General features: G+C 47.1%; 1 protein-coding gene across 4 annotated transcripts in view; it reads left to right on the top strand.

Annotated features, from left to right (window-relative positions):
* The first annotated feature begins 25 nt into the window (after positions 1-25).
* The window catches only part of ATPSCKMT (ATP synthase c subunit lysine N-methyltransferase), an 84,972-nt gene continuing 68,758 nt past the window's right edge, over positions 26-16,239 (top strand). For 2 of the 4 annotated variants that reach the window (XM_045082012.1, XM_045082011.1), the window contains exons 1-5: positions 26-68; positions 4,335-4,621; positions 7,795-7,932; positions 9,041-9,200; positions 9,442-9,492. In XM_045082012.1, coding sequence (XP_044937947.1) covers positions 53-68; positions 4,335-4,621; positions 7,795-7,932; positions 9,041-9,200; positions 9,442-9,492 — 652 coding nt within the window. In that variant the 5' untranslated portion in view covers positions 26-52. The remainder of the gene's footprint in view (positions 69-4,334; positions 4,622-7,794; positions 7,933-9,040; positions 9,201-9,441; positions 9,493-16,239) is intronic. The other 2 variants (XM_045082014.1, XM_045082013.1) reach the window with 1 other exon arrangement.

Genomic DNA, 16,239 nt, shown 5'->3' with positions numbered 1-16,239 from the left:
CCGACCCCGCCTCCGTCTCCGCCCCCCTCCCGGACACGCAGGAAGTCTCGCGATGGAGGGAGGAGGCGGTGAGCCGGCTGGGGCGGCGGGCGGCAGGGGTGGCGGCTGCGGGCCCCGCGTGGGGCTGGCGGGCTGCAGAGCACCCCGCGGGCCGGGGCGGGCCGGGCCGGGCGGGAGTGGGAGCCGGGGGGGCGCGGGGCGCTCGCTGGTACCCGCCTGCCGCTGCCGGGCGCTGTCCGGGGCGCTTCGGGGCGAGCCGCTCCGCCGGCTGTGCCCCACGGTGTTCTGAGTTGTGCCCGCGAGTCACGCTGGGTGCGAAGCCTGCCGCGCGGCCGCTGACGGCGAGCTGGGGCTTCGGGGTGACAACCGCTTTGTGTCTCCGTTCCCTTGCCTGCAAAAAAGGCAGTAGTGACTGTACCCGGCACAGCTCCGGGAAGGGTTCAGGGAGAACAGTGCCTGGCCCTTCGCACGTTCTGTCTAAGTGTTTGCTGAAGAAATTCCCATTTTGCACAAAGAGTAACTCGGGCAACGTGAGACATTCGGTAGGAAGCAAGTTTGCACAGCCCCGCGCTAAGGTCCCGCTCTTGACTCTGTCTTGCTAGTACTCTGTCCTCGAAATCCCTTCTGCCTCTTCAGGGTACTGGTCATGACCTCGGTTAGGTTCGGGCATAGGAAGTGATAAAGTACAGTGACCCTTGAACAGTCGCGCTGGTTAGGGGCATCCGTGCGGTCTAAACCTGTAGAGTCAGACCCCATGTGCAGAAAATGCATGTGCGACTTTTGATTCCCCCAAAACTTTGCTGATACGTTGATATGAAGCCAGTTTCCGTGTTTTGTTATACGTATCGCATACTGTATGCTTACAATAAAGTAACCTAGAGAAAAGATGTTATTAAAGTCACAAGAGAAAATGTTTACAATAGTGTATCCAAAAAAATACATGCTTATGAGGATCTGTGCAGCTTAAACCCGTGTTGTTTCAAGGGTCTGCTGTCCTAATCCATGGATCCTGAAAACACGCTAAGTGAAAGTAGCCAGTGACAAAAGAGCACATGCTGTATGATTCCACTCCCGTGAAATTCCAGAAACTCTGTAGAGTCAGAAAGTAGATGAGTGGTGCTTAGGGCTAAGCTGTGAAGGGGGCGGGGGTGGTGATAGCTAAAGGTTAAGGGGTTTCTTCTTGAGGGGATGAGAATGTTCTAGAATTGACTTTGGTGATCGTTACACATATCTATGAATATACTGAAAACCTTTGAAGTATGTGTGTTAAATGGGCACATTGTATAGTATATGAAGCTGTTAAAAATTACGGAGCTCCCCCCGCACCCATAGTACTGACACTAACAGTAACAGCAGCTAACAGTCATCGCTTATAACTCTCTTACTTAGAGCATTAAGTGTCTTATATGCATTATTATTTATCTATTCCAATAATCCCATGAGGACACTCTTATTTCTGAATTTTATAGGCGAAAGCCTGAGCCTTGGCCAAAACTTATCCAATATTACACACTCGTTAAGTTCTGGGACTCCAGAAATTTATGACTCAAACCCTTTTAACCACTGTGCTGTATAATCGGAATACCGACAGTGTAATTTTGCAGAGGTCTGGCAGATGGTACTTTGACTTTTTAAGAAACAGTCAAATGCATGACTATTTACTATAGCATGTAAAGTCCTCCATATGATGCTGAAAAGTCTAACTGCAAATGTACTTCAAACTCCTGCTTTCTGGTAAATGCCATCACCTTCATTATCTTAATTTTATCTTATCTCTAGCACCAGCAGGAGACTCTTGTTCTTGTTTCTGAGTTGGCTTTCCATTGTGAAACCAGTTTTAAAACTCACTTTAGAGGACCTCAGGTGTCAAGAGCAAAGCTCCTCTCTGTTGGTGAGAGGCTGGTGCTTGGTCAGTGGCCTTGAGCAGTGACTCACTGCAGCAGGCCAGCTTTTCATGTGTCATGTGTTCACCTCCGTACCTCACAAGTTGTAACAGATCACCATATTTCACGGGTGTGGTAGGCAGAGGCTCCCCCCGCCCAGATCCATGTCCTACTCTCTGGAACCTGTGAATATAGTACACAAGAGAATTTATAAATGGGATGTTGTTAGGGCTTCAGATGGGGAGATTATTCTGGTTTGTCTGGGTGGACCCAGTGTCCTCACAACGATCCCTATAAAGAAAAGGGAGGGGGCGCCTGGGTGGCTCAGTGGGTTAAGCCGCTGCCTTCGGCTCAGGTCATGATCTCAGGGTCCTGGGATCGAGTCCCGCATCGGGCTCTCTGCTCAGCAGAGAGCCTGCTTCCCTCTCCTCTCTCTCTGGCTGCCTCTCTGCCTACTTGTGATCTCTCTCTCTGTCAAATTAATAAATAAAAAAATCTTTAAAAAAAAAAAAAAAAGAAAAGGGAGGTGGGGGAGTCAGAGGTATCCTGATAGATGCAGAGGTTGGGGTGATGTGGGGCCACTGGCTAGGGAGTGTGGCTGGCTTCTAGATGCTGGAAAAGGCAACCAAATCCATCCTACCCTAGAGCCTCCAGAAGGAACCCAGTGCTGCCAACGCATTTCAGGTATCCGATCTCCTGACCTGTATGATAATAAGTACGGGTTACTTTAACTCTCTAAGATTTCTCACTGCAGCATTGGGAAACGAATTCAATGGGCCTTTAGAATCGCTTACTAATTCCTGAAACCATGGATGTTAACGTCTTCAAATGACAAGAATCTCTTGTTCTCCCCCCCTTACTGTCTTCTGTTTCCTATGATTTCTGTGTTTTGGGCTCTCTCTTCTCTACTAGACTGGGAGCTGCTTCTGGGTGGCTTTGTTCCCTGTAGGGTTCAGCACATAACCAGCATTAGACACGGTCAGCATGTGCCAAGCTGTGTTCTGGGTGTGTCGCTTGCATCCATTCGCTTAATCTGCAGTGACCCTGTAATCCCCATGTTACAGATGAGAAAAGCAAAGTTCCCAGAGGTGAAGGGTCATACCAGTAGTTAGGTACAGAGCCCAGATCCTCACCTGGGGGTCATGCTCTTACTTGCTATGCTGGGCCCTCTGTAATCAATTTAAAAATCACTTTCTTTTTTTTTTTTTTAAAGATTTTATTTATTTATTTGACAGAGAGAGAGATCACAAATAGGCAGAGAGACAGACAGAGAGAGAGAGATGAGGAGGAGCAGGCTCCCTGCTGAGCAGAGAGCCCTATGCGGGACTTGATCCCAGGCCCCTGGGATCATGACCTGAGCCGAAGTCAGAGGCCCAACCCACTGAGCCACCCAGATGCCCCTCAAAATCACTTTCAAATCAGTTTCAGTCCTGGGAACTTGAGTTCCTCTTAAGACTATTTTAAAGGGTAAACTCAGGAGGAGTGTATTTCAGGTTTCACTTGTTTCTGTGTTCAAGTGACTGGATGGAGCTTGCTTTATTGCACACTGGTGGATTGAAATGATTTTATCATTTGTTCTTTTCGGATCTTCTTCCAAAATCTTTCTATTACCATACTTTTTTTTTTTTTTTGGTGAAACCAGATTTTGGTCTCCTGTTATTTGACCAAAACTTATCCAGTATTACACACTTGTTAAGTTCTGTGACTCCAGAAATTTATGACTCAAACCCTTTTAACCACTGTGCTGTATAATCGGAATACCGACAGTGTAATTATTAGTGCATCTGCACTGTAGACACCTAACCAAGTTGGATGTGGAATCTGTGTATCTTATTGGAAATAGGGTGGTAATTAGACATTGTAATACTTACTCGTGAAGTTTTGTTCTAAACTATGAAAATCCGGAGTTCATGGTTAACATCTCTATTAATGTGTGTTTTTATTAAATTCATAATATGCTAGAGAGGAATGAATACATTGTTTTCTTTTTTCTTTTTGGTTTTATTTATTTATTTGAGAGAAAGCGTGTGTGCATACACGCGGGAGGAGGGGGAGAGGCTGAGCAGGGAGCCTGATGCGGAACATGAACCCAGGACCCTGAGATCATGACCTGAGCCAAAGGCAGCTGCTTAACTGACTGAGCCATCCAGACGCCCGAATACATTTTTTTCAAAGAAAGAAAAAAAAAAAAAAAAAAAAAAAAAAAAAAGTAAGTTGGAAAGAAAAGATTTTAGTTAGTCTCCCATTAGAACTGGACCATTTTCTCAGAAACGCTTCAGTTTAGTTGATGGAATTTAGAACTCATGGAATCCTACCTCTGTAATTTAGGTTGTATTTAGCTAAATCATCCTTTAAACAGTATGAGTTTGTCAGAAAGAATTGTAGAAAAAAAAACTACCTTGGATTTCAGATTGGGGTGATGTACCTGTTTCCTGCTTGCTTTCCATCTAGGTGCACCCCCAGCAGTCCTTGAAGAAAACGAGTCACGATGTGTCCCAGCTGCAAGTCGCGGAGCCGACGGTTCAAAGAGAAGCAGTTGGGGGTTCTTATTTACCGGGATTGTGGGCGGGACGCTGGTGGCCGTGTACGCCGTGGCCACACCATTTCTAACGCCAGCCCTCCGAAAAATTTGTCTGCCTTTTGTACCTGCAACTACGAAGCAGATTGAAAATGTTGTGAAAATGTTGCATTGCAGAACAGGATCCCTGGTCGACATTGGCAGTGGCGACGGGCGTATTGTAAGTTATGCTGAGACTCTTGAAGGTTTTGAACTAGAGGTTTTAAAATTCCTGCTTCGTTTCTTTTTCTCTTTCTCTCTCTCTCTTTCTTTCTTTCTTTCTTGTATCTAGTTTTTGTTTAAATTCTAGTTGGTTAACACAGATTGTGGTATTGGTTTCGGGAGTCGAATTTAGCGATTCACACCCAGTACTCGTCACACGTGCCCCCCACAGTCCCCAGCACCATCCAGCCCGTCCCAGCTTCACCTCATTTACGAGGTTTATGCCAGGACCTGCTAAATCGGACAGTTTAGTAAAGTTGTCATTTATTTTGTGTGTTTGGCTGAACTCTCAAACCCTCCAGCATGAACTGGAATTTATTTTTCTCAGATTTAATTTTTCTGAAAGGGGGAAGTGCTCTGTAGATTTGCCAGGTAAAAAGGAGCAATTAATGGGTAATTACGAAATTTTCCAATAAAAAAACCCGGGCCAGGAGAAGTGGTGTTAATTAGAGGAAACATGGAGCCCTGTAGTTTTGTTTATACATTATAATGGTTTCTGTGGGGTAATGTATAGAGTTAAAATGGCAAAGAGCCAGTGCATTAACCCTCACTTACCCAGAGATCAGACTTTGAGTGATCTCAGCTCCCTGACTCCAGCGGAGAACCTATAAGTAAGATTCGAGGCCACTGGCCAGCAGGTGTCCCCAGCATGTCCCTCCATGGGCATGGTGGCACCATCCCCATCCAGGGATGACTCGGAAAGTGAGGATAGCAGTAGTCAAGCTCCTGTTCTGGAAACATTTGGTTGGAGACCAGCTGGGGCGTGACTCCTTTTACCACCCCCTGGAGCATGGACCTTGCCATGCCTTCCTGATGACTCAGATAGCCAGGATGAGGCTAAAACATAAGCATATTTAGAACATAAAAATGTTTGTTTTTAGGAAATCAAGAGGTATATCTGTGAATCAGGAGGAAGTTTTAAAACCCAGTTATGGGGGCGCCTGGGTGGCTTAGTGGGTTAAAACCTCTGTCTTCAGCTCAGGTCATGATCCCATGGTCCGGGATCGAGCCCCACATCGGGCTCTGTGCTCGGCGGGGAGCCTGCTTCCCCCTTCCTCTCTGCCTGCCTCTCTGCCTACTTGTGATCTCTCTGTCAAATAAATGAATAAAATCTTAAAAAAACCCCAATCCAGTTAGGAATGCTTTACCCATCTGAGCAGTATCTTTGTGGTTTCCTTTTCTCCTTAAGGGGGTAACACTATAGTTAACAAGGGAAATTACTGGGGGTGGACAGCTCCTTCGGGATGCTCCCTCGAGGAGTGGTGGGAAGACAGAATGAGCAGGGACCGCAGGACCCGCCCACTGTCCTCAGCTTACAGAGGCCTGTAGCCCTCTGCAGTCGACTGTATTGTGACTCCTTCCCTTTTACTTTTACCTGTTTTCAACTTGGGGTGAACAGTCTTTAAGTACTAAGAAAGTGTGTAAGTAGTTGCAGGTTCTCACTGACAGGTCATAAGTAGGCAGAGAGGCGGGCAGAGGGGGGGGGGAAGCAGGCTCCCTGCTGAGCAGAGAGCCCGATGCGGGGCTCAATCGCAAGACCCTGAGATCATGACCTGAGCCGAAGACAGAAGCTTAACCCACTGAGCCACCCAGGTGCCCCTGACAGTTCATTTTGGTCTCAGATTAGAGCTAGTTCACAAAACATTCTCCTCGCTGATTCGTTTTTCCCGCTGCTCTGCTGTCACTGATGGAGAGGGATGCTGGGCTACCAGGAACTGCTCGTTGGGCGGAGGTAGGGGTTGGCCGATCCAGAAATGCTCTGTCCAGAGCAAACCTGACGGTGGTGGTGCTCCCGGTGAAATCTTCAACAAAAACATGAAAACTGAGTTTAAGTCAGCATTGTCTTGTCTGCAAAGCTACATAGTTTCAGAGATCTATCTTTAAATGGCTTCTTTAACAAAAGAAGTGCCTTTTGATTGGACATTTTGTGATTATAGACCAAAAATAGGAAGTAGTCCTATCAGTGGGGCACGTTAAGTTGCTGTTTTTCTTTTTTTTAAAAAATAAATTAATTAAAAAATTCCAAGTTTATTTTTTAAATTACAGTATAGTTAACATACAGTGTTACATTAGTTTTAGGTGTACAATACAGTGATTCAACAATTGTTCGTGTGACTCCGTGCTCATCATGATAGCGCACCATTAATCCCCGTCACCTAGTTCACCCATCCCCCTGCCTGTCTCCCCTCTGGGGACCAGTAGTTTATTCTCTGTATTTAAGAGTCTGGTTTTTTTGTTTGTTCCTATATTTGTTCATTTGTTTTGTTTCTTAAATTCCACATATGAGTGAAATCATAGGGTATTTGTCTTTCTCTGACTTATTTCACTTAGTATCATATCATTCTAGATCCATCCATTTGTTGCAAATGGCAAGATTTCATTCTTTTTTATGGCTGAGTAATATTCCATTGCGTATATGTATATACACCCCGGCTTCTTTTTTTTTTTTTTTTTTTTTTTTTTTTTTTTTTTTTTTTTATTTTTTTTTTTAAGTAATATTCCATTGCGTCTATGTATATACACCCCGGCTTCTTTATCCCTTCATCTATCACTGGACACTGGGGCTGCTTCCATAATTCGGCAATTGTAAATAATGCTGCGGTAAACATAGAGGTACATGTATTTTTTCAAATTAGTGTTTTCATGTTCTTTGGGTAGATACCCAGTAGTGGAACTACTGGCTTGTATGGTATTTCTGTTTTTAATTTTTGGGGGGCCATCCATACTTTTTTACAGAGGCTGCACCAAATTCACATTCCCACGCATAGTACATGAGGGTTTTTCTCCACGTTGTCACCGACACTTGTTTCTTGTGTATTTGACTGGATCCATTCTCACGAGTGCGAGGTGGTATCTCATTGTAGTTCTGATTTGCATTTCCCCGATGGTGAGTGATGTTGAACATCCTTCATGTGTCTGTTGGCCATTTTGCACGTTTCTTTGGAGAAATGTCTCTTCAAGTCTTCTGCCCATTCTTAATTGGATTATTTGTTGTTTTTGATGTTGAATTGTCTAAGTTCTTTACATATTGTGGATACTAACCCCTTATTGGATGTCATTTGCAGAGATCTTCCATTCAGTAGGTTGATGTTTTTCTTCTTACCTTGAATAAACACTGGCCTCTTTTTGCAGGTGATAGCAGCTGCAAAAGCAGGATTCAGAGCCGTTGGTTATGAATTAAACCCATGGCTGGTTTGGTACTCCAGATACCGTGCTTGGAGAGAAGGGGTGCAGGACTCCGCCCAGTTTTATATTTCAGACTTATGGAAGGTATGTGAGGCAGAGAATGCGCCTAGAAAATGCCAACCAAAACTTTGTAATTCGCAATTAGTATGATTAAAAACTGAGGATGTATTAAAAGAAAAACAGTTAAGATACAAGTGTATATCTCAGCATCATGAAATGTGAACACTTTTTATTTTTATTTTATTTTATTTTTTTAAACCATGAGGTTTTTTTTTTTTTTAAAGATTTATTTATTTATTTATTTATTTGACAGAGAGAGATCACAAGCAGGCAGAGAGAGAGGAGGAAGCAGGCTCCCTGCTGAGCAGAGAGCCCGATGTGGGGCTTGATCCTAGGACCTTGGGATCATGACCTGAGCCGAAGGCAGAGGCTTTAACCCACTGAGCCACCCAGGCGCCCCTGTGAACACTTTTTAAATTGATAGATTTACACGTTAACACTTTCAGAGTAGAAGCTTAAGGTCTTAGACCCGATAGGTCATGTGAATTCTAAGAATTTGCTCAATTAAAAAGTTTTCCTTTCTATCCGTTACAAAATGATGAGATATTTATTTCATTTGGAAATCTTATGAATTATCATTCAGGAATTAACTTGTTAATGGCCTTCTTGGTAAATGGTAGACCCTGTGTGCATGTGTGCAAGTGTGTGCGTACACAGAGGTGTGTTTTTGTGTGTGGCTGTGTGTCTACAGAGAGACAGAGATGAGTGCAAAAGAGAGAATCCCCCCCCCCCCAAAAAAAGAATCCCCTGATTACATTGTCATGGTTCTTTCTGGTCTTCATAATGTATAAGTTACTTCAAGTTTATTTGTACTCTAAAAAAAAAGTCCTGTAATTTTGCTTTAGAATTGCTCCATGAAATGCTTTTTCTTAAATAAGAATTTCCCATTGTAATGTTGTCATCAGTAGCTTATAAAAATTCACTTGAGTTTTGCTTGCATTGTTTTTTAGACTGTCTATGCATAAACGATCCCTCTATAGAGTAGATAAGACTTTTATTGGGTAATAAGAATTTTGACTGGCAAAGCACTTTTCCCCCAGTTTTTCAACTAAAGATCATTTTATTCCATTTTTTACTTAGTCTTTTAGAGAAGAGGAGGGGGCCTAGAATCTTAAGATGGCTCGTGTCACAGACAGGTGCATGTCCGACGTCACACGTTCCTGCTGAGCCCGTTCGGCGTATGGTGGAGCAGGGGAGGACGTGTGCATCAGGGCACAGGTGGCTGAGGCCAACCGCACAGCCACCAACTGGTCACTGGACGAGTCACTGGAATTTCGGACAGATGACCCCTGGTAGGCCCTGCCGGGAGCATCCCTGAGGGTGACAGCAGTGACTTAGGGAGGTCTTTGGACAGCGGCAGTGGGTCGGATTAACAGAAGCAGGAACGTGGCTTCTCGTGAGATCTCACAAGGAGCCACTCTCTGTAGAAACCTGCCGTTGGACGAAATGGGGAATTGGTCCTTTAGAAACAAACGTTCAGCTTGATGTTGGCCTTTTAAAACTAACGTGTGCATCAATCTCCCTCTCCTCTAGGTTACTTTCTCGCAGTACTCGAACATCATTGTTTTCGGAGTGCCTCAGATGGTGAGTGTGCGGCCCTGCCCCTGGTTGGTTGGCTTTAGGTCCTGAGCAGACTGGCCAGCACTGACAGGCCACTTCTGTGTGGCCGCCGGCCCACCTGGGGCCCACCCCGAAAGTCTGGGGGACGTCGGATTTCACTTCACGGGCTTGACGAAGTACCTCGGGGCCTTAAAAGTTTAATCGTAGAAGAGTCAGTCATGTCGTTAAAACTTTGGCCTCAGATAAAATTCTCAATGATCTCCCTAAGCCCTAAAAACTCCAATCTGGAAACTGCTTTATGAGCTCCCAGTGTCTAATGTGGCGGCCGATTTGCCGTGGTTGCTCACCTAACAGCCAGCCGAAGTCACTTGGGAGAGTTAATGACACGTTCCTTCGAGCCGATCCTCCCTCTGATCTTGTAGGGAGGCAGTTTCCATGGCCTGTGAGCGGCTAGTTTCGGTTGGCCTCGTCTGACTGATTTGTAGCTAACTTAGATTATACCCTTTACAAAGTGGAAATACCACGGCATCGTGTTGTAACGGCTCCAAACTTAGCTTTTGGAAAGATGACCAAGATAGGACACTCTTATTGTAATTGTTGGTTCACAGACCGCAGAGAGAAATCCATTTGACTTTTCAGGGTCTGTAATTGTCGCCATAATAATCGTGGCAAAATTGGGTGTTTGCTGAAATGCCACAATATGACTGGTATGTGTAGTTTGTAATATTAAAAAAAAGGGGAATTTAGCTTTTTTGTGTTATTTTTTTTTCCTTAGTTACAGCTTTTTGTAGAAGATGGCTGAGTGCTTGGGAGAGTTATCCTAACGATCAGGAACTTCAGGACAATGCCACTTCTGTGTTTTTTTTTTTAAAGTCAATTTGGAAGTACTATTGTTACATGTGCTTGAAAGTAGCAGGATTCTATATGTTTGGAATTCTCAGTAAGCCTCAAATTAAGACAAAACGTGGATGTTCACCCTCTTGTTACAGCAGCGCAAAGGGGCGTGATCCGTTGTCATTTTAAAGGAACTCTTTGGGATCTTAGCATTGTCCTGGCCTTTGATGGTTACCTGCTCCTCCTGATGGTGTTTGGGCAGCATTTTGGGGAAAACAGATTTAATTTGAGTTGCACGCTTTATTTAAAGGGAGAGGTGATGTTTACCGTGACTTCTGTGCCATCCTGCGAGGCCGGCCGGTGGTGGCCTGAGGTGTGGGCTTACGCAGCCACAGCAGCTCCGCCCCAGGGTGGCGGGGGGTGGGGTGGGCAGCAGTGGCCTGGGGGTGTGCGCACGTCATCGCCACGTGGCCTATAGGCTCCAGCTCCGTGTGCGCCCTACCATGTTTGAGTGTTATAAGTTTTTGGAGCTCTTCACTCAGGAAATAAGAGGCCTGTGTTTTTGATGAATGCTTTTGCAGTTACTGTCCATTTTCCTGTACGCAGAGGAAACTTTAAATAAACACCTTGTGGCATCTCCCTGTTCCCGAGAAAAAAGGGGGAGCAGCTGAAAACATAGGACAGCCACGTACTGTGGGCTGAGAGGGACTCAGCCAGTTTCCCACCAGGGAGCGTGTTCACTGGACCCGTGGGGACTCTTTCGTGGGTGCAGGGCCCTGCTTTTAACCCTCACGGAGCCTTGCCTACGTGGAGGCTGTGGAGGGGAAGAGGGAAAGTGCCAGCCGGTGGGTCAGGGGGCCAGCTCTGCTCCCCAGAGTCTGGGGAGCCCTAATGGGGCCGTCTTCAAGGAAGCGCACTTCCCTTATCTGGGCATTGGTCGGCATAGTGACATGGCTCGATGGATCCTGTGTGACACCTGTGTTCCCTGTGGCAGCCAAGCCACATGAAGGCCACGGGGGAGCCTGGAGGATGCTTAGGAAACTGGAGAGGTAGAAGCCTGCTGTTAGCGGTCCTTGTCCCGCTTCTGATAGCACACCAGTGGTTCCTACCAGCTCTGTGCTTTTGTGGCTCCCACCCAACAGAGGTGAGGACTCTGATCCGGGCCTGGCAGATGCACCGGGCGTGGTAGATGACCACGGCTAACTGTAGCCCTGCTCCTCTACTCAGATGTGAAACAGGTCTTGTCCTTGGGTGAAACCCACCTGGGACATCTTAACTGCTTAAAAAAGCAGCGAGGATAAGGTATGGCGGCTCTACCAGGTCCGAGGCATGGTGCAGTGTGGCCCCTGCTTCCCTCCGCTCTCTGCACGTCAGTGCTCTGTCCTTCTCTTGGCTCCTGGATCTGCAGTGTGAGTCGTGTTCTTCCCCAGCTTCGGTCCCCCCAGCTCTGGCCCTAGTTGGTGAGTGCCTCCTGACCCCCAGTTGGTGGGCACCTCCTGACCCCCAGTTGGTGAGCGCCTCCTGACCCCCAGTTGGTGAGCGCCTCCTGACCACTCACCTGTCAGGTGTCCTTTCCTCAGGAAGTCATCCCTCATTGCCTCGTGAGACAAACCCCAGTGCCCTGATTTTCTATCCACTGGCTGCCTGTTCCCTTCTCCGGGGTGAGTTATCACACATCTCTTTACACGGTAGCCTTGGCAGGTTGGCCGCGGGCACTGCGACGGAAGTCCCAGAGCGAGCTTACCCCCAGCATGGCCGCACCAGCACAGAGCGGCGACTCAGGGAGTACTTGTGGCATGAGAAAATCGTACCCAGTAAGGACACTTGGTGGTGGGGTATTGAATTTCATAACTTCAAGGACTAATTTTATTTTATTTTTTTTAAATTTTTTTTTAATTTTTATTTTTTTTAAAGATTTTATTTATTTATTTTTCAGAGGGAGAGCGAGCACAGGCAGACAGAGTGGAAGGCAGAGTCAGAGGGAGAAGCAGACTCCCCGTGGAGCAAGGAGCCCGATGCGGGACTCGATCTCAGGACACTGGGATCATGACCTGAGCCGAAGGCAGCTGCTTAACCAACTGAGCCACCCAGGCGTCCCAAGGACTAATTTTAATTACGACTCAAGATGTGAACTGATGAACGTAAATGTTATCATCATGTTCTGATGAAGATAAATGATTCACGACGTGGGGGGGGGGCGCCTGGGTGGCTCAGTGGGTTAAGCCGCTGCCTTCAGCTCAGGTCATGATCCCAGGGTCCTGGGATCGAATCCCACATCGGGCTCTCTGCTCAGCGGGGAGCCTGCTTCCTCCTCTCTTTCTCTGCCTGCCTCTCTGCCTACTTGTGATCTCTCTCTGTCAAATAAATAAACAAATTCTTAAAAAAAAAAATGATTCACGATGGGATCATGTGTCCTTTGTTCATTCATTCGACAAGTATTTATTCGGTGCTGCAAAGTGCCGTTCTCTGATCACTTGGGATCCTGTAGTCAGTGAGCAAGAGGACATCCCTGCCCCGAGGTGCCTAAATGCCTGTGGGGAGAGCAGATATTAAATGAGGTCCCTGTGTAGAGGGCGCCAGGCTGGCTTGGTCAGCAGAGCATGCGACTTTTGTCTCAGGGTTGTAAGTTCGAGCTCCGCAGTGGGCATGGAGCTTATTTAAAAAAAAAAAAGAAAAAAAAACTTAAAAAAAAGTGTCCGACAAGATGGCTAAGTGCTAAGTGGGCTTAGTGGGTGCTAAGGGCTAAGTGGGTGGAGTAAAGCAGGAGAGGGAGGGACAGAGATCATGTCCCTGGAAAGGGGCCACATGGAGGTTTGGGGAACGTGCCAGGCAGAGCCACCCGCAGAGGTGCCCAGGGCTGGGTGCCCCTTGGGTTCCGGCCGCAGCAGGGCGGTGGGTGTGGCGGGAGCAGGGAGAGGTGGCGTCAGAGAGGAGCTCTGGGCGGGGCAGTAAGGACACTGTGCTGTCGCGATGCGGGAGCCCTGGTGGCTTTGAGCGGAGGCGCGCGGAGGACCCGCCTGGGGGCAAAGGGCCCGAGGCTGCTGTGTGGACACGGATGTGGGTCGGAGCCGGGTGACAGGTTAGGAGCTCCTGCGGGTGGCCCCGCGGCTGGTGTGGTCGGCTGGTGTGGTCGGCTCGTGCCGGTGTGCAGAAGCTGATACAGGCGGGCAGGTTCTGTATGCGTCGGGAAGATGAAACCAAGAGGAAGCATGGGCATGGCCAGTGTGGGGCGGGCAAGCCGGAGGAGCCCTTCGCCCAGGATTTGCAAGTTGGCAGTTGTCGCTGAGCGGGGGAAGGTGCAGGCAGATCCCGGAGGGGGAAGACCGGGGAGGCTGAGGTGTGTGTGGAGCTCTGAGGCTGGCAGTGGTGGGTAGAGGGGGACCTGGGGCTCAGGAAGGAGGGGCTGGAGACTGGCCTCAGCCAGTTGCTGAAGCCAGAGTGGCCGAGGTTCCCCCGGGGAGGGGGCAGAGCTGGGCAAGGCCTGAACTCTGGCCTCTGACACAGGAGGGGTGCCCCGTAAAGCCTCGAGAGGAGGAGTTGGGCAGGAGGAAGGCCCAGGGGGTTGGGGGTTACCCTAGAGGCCAAGCCAAGCCAGTATTCTAGGGAGGAGGGAGCTGTCGCTTGGCTCGGGAGCTGCTCATGGGCATGGCTGTTTGGTCTTACATCGTTGAGCTGGTTTCAACTGACGTTTAAAGTTTTGAAGTTGTAATTGGAATATGATGAGTTCGTGTCGCTTTGAAGCCTCTAATTGTACGAATAATTTTGAATTCCATTAGACAGACATGACACATCACTGCCTCTCTTTGTGTGTGATATCGAAACCCAGGTTCATTGCATATTTATGTGTGATTGACTCAGTTAATTTCTTACTGTTGAAATAGCTCCTTTCATTTGTAGGTTTATCTTGACTTAGCATATGACAGTCACGGGGAAATAAAAGAAACTGTAAAAGAGAAAATAATAACGATAACATGAATACGTTTACAATGATCCTTTTGATGAACAAAATTACCGTAAGAAACTCCTCTGATATTTTGGAAAAACACGTATTGTCTCATTCTTTGCTTAATTCATTTTTCCCTTGAGGAACAAAACTTTTTTTTTTTTTTTAAAGAAATCTTTTATTGGCTGTGAAAAGAGTAGAAATATCCTGTCCGTAATGGAATTTATTCTTGGTTATCTTGGTATTAATTGTCATGAAGAATCAGGAGATTTGGCTCACTCTAGCCGGAGGTCACATGGAGGACTTTCCCGAAGCCACTTTTTAAAGATATGGGTCAGGAATAAAGTCTTTGTAGAAGGACTATTGATTTGTTTGTCTTGATTTATTTGGTTAGTTTTAAAGGGATTCGTTTTTGCTCAGATCTTGGTTTCAAGATACCATTTCCCATTTAGAGGAGCCCGGGATGTCGGAGAGGCGGCAGGTCTGAGGGCTGAGGAGGGGGAGTGATACAGAAACCTGGGGCATTTTGTGGAGCCCCGATATGAGGAAGAGTTCAGAATGCTTGTTGGGGCACATCCAGGGGGGAGAGAGGCCAACCTGAGGTGGCTGCCCGGGCCAGACTGGGACAGGCTGAGCATCGGAAGAAACAAGAATGATGGTAGATTAGAACCCCTTGAACAGAGCAGGCATCGAGGCGCTCATACGTACCGGCAGTCGGCACACGGGTGGAGAAGAGGGAGAGCTCTTCCTTGTAGTAGAATGCCGACTCTCGGTCTAGAAGAAATGACGGAATCAGCAAATTTGCCACTTTGCCACCAACTAGTGAAAATGAACGTGGGCCAGAACCAGGACGAGGGCTACGTCTAGTGAGGGACAGTTCAGTGGGAAGCAGGATATTGACATCATCTCGAGCTACTTCTGACAAATTATTCGTTATAAGGGGAAATTGGTAACCCCACTGCGGAGATAGCACCTGTCACCGTAACTGGGTGGTGACTGTCACTCTCAAAGCAGAAGGTCCCCATGGGCACCTGACAACGGGGCCCTGAGAAGCTCCCAGCCCCACTTGTGGGGCGTTGCCCCAGATGCATGTGCCGAGTCCTGAGCCGGAGGCGGGGAGACGACAGGAGAACCCGAGGGGAGGACCACGGGTGACTCACTGGCCCGCCGTCCTCAAGATGGCATCAGAGACAGGAAGATAGGAGAATTGTTCCAGGGGAAACAGACTAAGGACGTGTGACAGCTCAACGCAGCGTGGCCTCGGGGGAAAGTGTCACAGAGGACGTTATCGGACGTTTGGCAAAGTAGGAAGGCTATTGCCATGACTACTGGAATACAGCCTTACATTTTCCAAATCTGTAACTGAGCTGGGGCTGTGTCTTAGGAATACGGAAGTCCCGAGGAGTCGAGGGGCATGTTGTATGCAGACTCTTCCCAAGTGGTTTAGGAAAAGTATCCACAAAGGACGGGGGCGAATCTGATGAGCTGTTTAAAACCGGTCAGCCCGGGGCAAAACAGACAGGAATCCTTTGTTCTAGGCTTGCGACTTTGCTGTACATTTGAAATTCTTTCACAATCACAGAAGTGAAAAAGTAGTCTTAGGAGGTAAAGGTGGTAAGATTGGAGGATGTTTTTAATCGGTTGTTAATTTGCTGATACAATTACAGGGTCAATACTTGGGGCAGGTAGATTGGTAATCAACGGATACAAAAGTGGCACATCACAGGGTTTTACTTTTTATAAGTCATGTTGACGATGAAGAAGTTGTGCGTTATAGATAAATTTTGAAGAATTATGAAATACTTCATTGTATTTCAAGTTAGTAGAATGAGCATATTATTTCATGGTCTAATTTAGCAGAACCATATTTCACTGAGTCTAGACGCTGTTAATTTTAGGATGTACCATTGCCATTGAAAAAGAAAAAAAATACCGCCGGTTGTAATTCTAAGACGATGTCAGCTGTAAGAGGTATCCTGATTTCCAAGATGTTA

Source organism: Mustela putorius, unplaced genomic scaffold (assembly GCF_011764305.1).
Source record: "Mustela putorius furo isolate JIRA1106 unplaced genomic scaffold, ASM1176430v1.1 tig00000589_pilon_pilon_pilon, whole genome shotgun sequence".
Lineage (NCBI taxonomy): Eukaryota > Metazoa > Chordata > Mammalia > Carnivora > Mustelidae > Mustela > Mustela putorius.
This window is presented reverse-complemented; position numbering and strand designations above follow the sequence as displayed.